The sequence below is a fragment of the Antrostomus carolinensis genome, unplaced genomic scaffold, assembly GCF_000700745.2.
Source record: "Antrostomus carolinensis isolate BGI_N321 unplaced genomic scaffold, ASM70074v2 scaffold49089, whole genome shotgun sequence".
NCBI lineage: Eukaryota > Metazoa > Chordata > Aves > Caprimulgiformes > Caprimulgidae > Antrostomus > Antrostomus carolinensis.
In genome coordinates this window covers 1-4,763 of record NW_010341584.1, presented here as the reverse complement: position 1 = coordinate 4,763, position 4,763 = coordinate 1, and the positions used below count along the sequence as shown (strand labels likewise).

The following is a 4,763-nucleotide window of genomic DNA, read 5'->3' as shown; positions in this document are numbered from 1 at the left end:
CCCAGGGATCTCCTTCCAGAGGCTGGTGAGGACAGAGCAGGGGCTGCCTGTGAAGAACTACCAGAGCTCCACTGTGTAAGTGTGGCCATGGGCACTGCTGGTGTCTCTCTCTGTAGCATCCCCACCATCCCATGCTGCTTGAACAGCGGTGGGGCTGCAGCAAGCAGCATCTCAAAGGTGTAGTGATGGGTGCCAGGGAGAAGAGCTGCATAGCTGGGCTGAGCTGTGGGAGGGGATGAGGAAAGTGGCTGTGGCATTTCACAGCTGTGGGTCAGGATCTGTGGGCTCCCCACACTGGTTACTGCAGGGCTGCAGTTCTGGGTGCAGACAGCCAGGGAAGGCACAGTCTCCTCCACAGGGAGCTGCTGATCTCGGCACAGGCTGGAGAACAACCAGGAAATGTTTTGATCTGTGTGTTTGGGAGCCACCAGCCCGAGGGAGGACAGAAGCGAGTGTGTCCTAGTGCAACAGCTGATGAAAGCCTCACAGCTCTGAGCACAGCCAGACTTTGGAACCTGTCCGCCTGCCAGGGCACCTCATTTGTGAATAGGAAAACGAGCCCTGGGGCTGTGTGCCCCTCCTGGCTGCAGTGCCAGCCCCAGCCCAGGGACAGTCCTTGGTGCACAACCACCTCCACGCTGTGCAAGGGGGATGTCCTGCGGTTTTGGCTTGTCCTCTCATGCCGTGCAGCTCTGGATCTGCACCTCCATCCCACCCCGCTGTGCTGGCGCTGCCGTGTTGCTTTCCCTGTACAGCTCCCTTGCTCTGCACGCTTATACTGGTGAAAGTACCACCACCGATGATTTACAGCAGGGTGGCTGTATTTGCATAAAAAGCCCTGAAAACTGACACAAATCAGTACACAAGCTGAACCTGGGGCTTATGGAAAGCTTGTGCCCATTGCCTGAGCTTTCTAGAACCAAGCACACCAGAGCACATCCTGAGTTCTGAGCCATTTTTGCTCGGGGAGGTGGACCGCTCTTGTCTGTGAACAGGAGCACATGCTCTGTGGGCTGCAGGTTTGGGAATTCAAAGCCTGTGGATATTCGTGTTGTGGTCCAGAGCAAAAACACAGCTGAGGGATGTGGCTTCTCTCCTTAGACCCCAGAAATGATGCTCTGACCCATACCTTGCAGTGGGAACATGTTTTGGTGCCCACTCACATTTTCTATCCCCTCCTTTATTGCACACATGCTGGATGTCCAGTTTGGACAACTGGCTGCTGGGCTGGAGCCCCATCTGGGACTGATTGAACAATTACTGGACTGTTGATATTGCAGGTGTGGCAGGAGAGGTGGTTCCAGGGATGGTGCCGGGGGGCAGGATGGAGGATGCTCATCCCTTGCCTGTGCCCTGCCCACAGCTGGCTTGGCAGCATGGATCTGGCACACTGCACAGCCCCCAGACCCTCCAGCCACATGTGACTAACGTGGGATGATGCTGCCATCTAGTGTGAATTTGTCCAAGGGTTTTGTGTGCCACCAGTGTCTGAGCCTGGCTTCCTGGCCAACCACTGTCCCCTTGTCCCCAGGACGGTGCTGCTGCTCAACCGCTCCGAGGTACAGAGCGAGTTCCTCTCCATCGCCGAGAAGCTGAGCACCAGCGAGCACTCGCAGCGTGCCACCCTCATCCTGCTCCTGGAGCACCTCTACCAGGCCAACTTCGGCACCCGCTGCGACCTGGACAGCCTGCACCACCTCCTGAAGGTAGGCTCAGAGGGCTTTGATTTCGGTTATGCCACAATGCCATTGGGAGCAGTTTCATGCAGTTGGCTGCTGGATTTCCTGACCAAAATAGTATTTGATTGACAAAAAAAAAAAAAAAAAGTTTTCATAACACTTCTTCTAGGAAAAATGTGTCTTACTCTTCTGAGGTTAGACCTGAGGTCTACCCTTCTGTTTTGTGAAGTGTGGCAGGGGTATCTCACCTTTTACCCTCTTACTCTGTTCCCCATCCCTAAGCAGAGAGAGGAAGAGCCCCTGGATTTGGAATGCAGCAAAAGTGTTCATTTGACTAGAGAAACACTTTGCTTTGGTGTTTGGGAGCGGGGCAAAAAGTTGTGAAGAAAACCCCTTAGGTGTGTTCAAACACATTTACTTTTTTTCTTTGCAGAAGTTTTGTGGGGCACTCGCAGTGGGTGGGAGGTAGAGGAAGGAGAGAGATTTGCTCAGTGGTGTAGGTAGTGACCTTCCCCAAAGACCTGTGTGTTCCCTCCGTGGAGGAACCCTCCTCGATCTCTTGTCTTGGCTCTGCTCCCCCCAGTCCAAGACGCTGGAAGAGCTCTCGGAGATCTATGCCAGCGCCACTGACGCACAGGAGATGGCAGCCACCAGCAGTGACCCTGTCCCAGCCCGGGAGCAGCTGCAGTCCGTGCTGCGGGACATCGCGGGGGCCGCGTCCTTTCCTGCCATTGCAGGTAAGAACCCCCCCGGACCCCTCTTTCCTCCAGGGTTTTCCACTGGCTCAGCCCCTGCAGCGGCGATGAGCAGTTTTGTGCAAAGTTTCAACCTGTAGCACAACAACTACAACAAAAAACCCACCGACCCAGGTTGTGTTTCATAACCACGAGATGAGCCGGGAATGGTTTCACATCCTTCATTTAAACAGCAACAGAAGAATATCTCCAGCCTTTGTGGGCGAGATGAAAACGTTAAATCAGAAACTGCTGGTAGCAGTGGTGTCTGCTGGCTCTTAGAGGTCTGAAATGTCCCCTTGTCCCAATTGCATGTGACTTCATGGGGATAGTGACAGCAGCATCAGTGTTCTGCATGACCTGGGCTGCGCAAAACACCTGCATGGCATGGGTGGCATCTCCCAGTGGCCTGGAGAGCTGTCAGGAGTGGCACTGGGGGTCCCTGCAAACTAACGCCTCTCCCTCCTCTCTTCCCAGGCGAGGCTCAGCCCCACAAGCTCCACACCATCCCCATCCCCGCCGCGCGCTGCTACACTTACAGCTGGGATCAGGATAACTTTGGTAAGAGGAGGGGATCCCTCATCTCTCCTAGTGAGACCACAGCCCTCTGCTCCCCATGGCAGGAGGTGCTGAGCAGCGTTTCAGCTTGGCTGGGGCTGCCACGTGCAGCTGGGTACGTGACACAAACTGTGGCCAGAGCCTGAAAGAGCCGGTAACAAAGTGTTGGTGTTGGAGGGAAGGTAACAGGGTGGGTGACAGTGTCCCCTGTATGGGAGAGGATGTGGGCATCAGCTTGGGCGTGACACTTGCTGTGATCCCAGGCAAAGCCCTCATCTGAGCAGTGGTCCCAAGATGATGGTGGCCCCAAAACACATGTTACGAGAGTCAAATCATGCAGGGATTAATCTCCTGGGCAAAGTTGTGACTTGCATTATGCTGGAAGAGGTTCATCACACCCGAGTCTGTGGGGATGTTGGTAGGATGGGGACCTTGTTTGGTAGAAATCTCCTCGGCAAGGACTAAACCTTGTTCATGCACTGGAAATAACTGTTGCTAGAAAAGCCTGACAGCACCGAGATGTCAGGGCTTTGTGGGTTTGAAACCCTCAGACGTTGCAGCTCTTCCTCCACCCGCAGCAGGGATGGCTGAGGAATGTGTGTCTGTCGTGCTGTCAGCCTGGCCGCAGCAGTTTTGCAGGAGAAGCGGTGGCTTCCCCTTCTGCTGAGCTGGTTTCTCTGGCTTCCCCATTCCTGGAAGACCTTTTCTGTTCCCATCAAGGTTTAGTGTTTGTTGCCTGCTGGCCTAAGCAAGCTGGACCAGAGCTCTGGGTTTGGCTTTGCAGTGAGTCTAGCCGTGCTGGGAGGCCCTCCACAGTGGGGCAATTTGGGATTTGATTAAGCCAAATACGTTGCTTTCCTCCTGCCCTCCAGTTAAACCTGGATCGGATGCGAGTGCATTGTGAAATCTGGGTAGGAAGGAAGCAAAACCCCAACTGGTGTTTGCCTTTTGAGAACCCAAACAGAATGTGACCTCAAGGAGAGAAACACGTTTTGTTTTGCATTGCATCTGAGTGCCTTATGGGAATCTAAAAACATTCAGGAGGAGGTTTTCAGCTCCTTGTTTGGAAGTGTGTGGGATCAAGGAGGGCACTGGCCACCCTGTAGGAGTGTTGTTGGCTGGGGTCATCACATTTCCAGTGGCTGTGCTGGAGCCTGTGCCAGATGCAGTCTCCCTCTGATTGCCTTTCAGATATCCTCAATGATGTCCTCAGCAAAGAGTGCAGCGTTGTTGAGCCCGTGGCCTTGGACAACGAGGAGGAGGATGAAGAGGAGGAGGAGGAAGAGGTGGAAACTGATGGCTGTTTCCCCCAGCAGGACTCGCTACTTCCCCCCATTTGTGCCATTTCCAAAGACTCTGTGTACTCAACGCTGTCGGAGGAGGGATCTAAGCCCTCACGAGTGTCTCTCTTCACCACCTCCAAGGACTCCATCTCGGAGCTGACCATGGTCTCCAGAAAGTCCCTGAAGTCATTTGTCTCCAGCCTGAGGGACTGCATGGACAGTGGGTATGCAGAGGACAGCGACGAGAGCTCCCTGGACATGGTGGGGAGGCCAGAGCTGAAGGTGGAGAAGACCCATCACAAATACAGACACACACTGACCAACAGGATCTACAAACTGTTCAAGAGCAAAAGCCAGCTGGTCTTGAGGAGGGACCTGAAGGACTGTCCGGACACAGGCTCGCTCTCGCTGCCCTTGCGCCGGGCCGAGAGCCTGTGCACCCCCCAGGCCAAGCACCGCGTCCCGGCGCGCTCCCGGCGCGCTCACTCGCTGCCGCAGCACGTCCTGAG

The 4,763-nt window shown here is 54.8% G+C and overlaps 1 protein-coding gene across 1 annotated transcript in view; it reads left to right on the top strand.

Annotated features, from left to right (window-relative positions):
- The window catches only part of LOC104531591 (phosphoinositide 3-kinase regulatory subunit 5), a gene marked incomplete at its 3' end in the record, with an annotated part of 18,436 nt that extends 13,681 nt beyond the window's left edge, over positions 1-4,755 (top strand). Inside the window, exons 5-9 of the mRNA XM_010176511.1 lie at positions 6-75; positions 1,532-1,706; positions 2,263-2,416; positions 2,891-2,974; positions 4,163-4,755. Of these exons, the coding sequence (XP_010174813.1) occupies positions 6-75; positions 1,532-1,706; positions 2,263-2,416; positions 2,891-2,974; positions 4,163-4,755 (1,076 nt within the window). The remainder of the gene's footprint in view (positions 1-5; positions 76-1,531; positions 1,707-2,262; positions 2,417-2,890; positions 2,975-4,162) is intronic.
- Between the last annotated feature and the right edge of the window lie 8 nt (positions 4,756-4,763).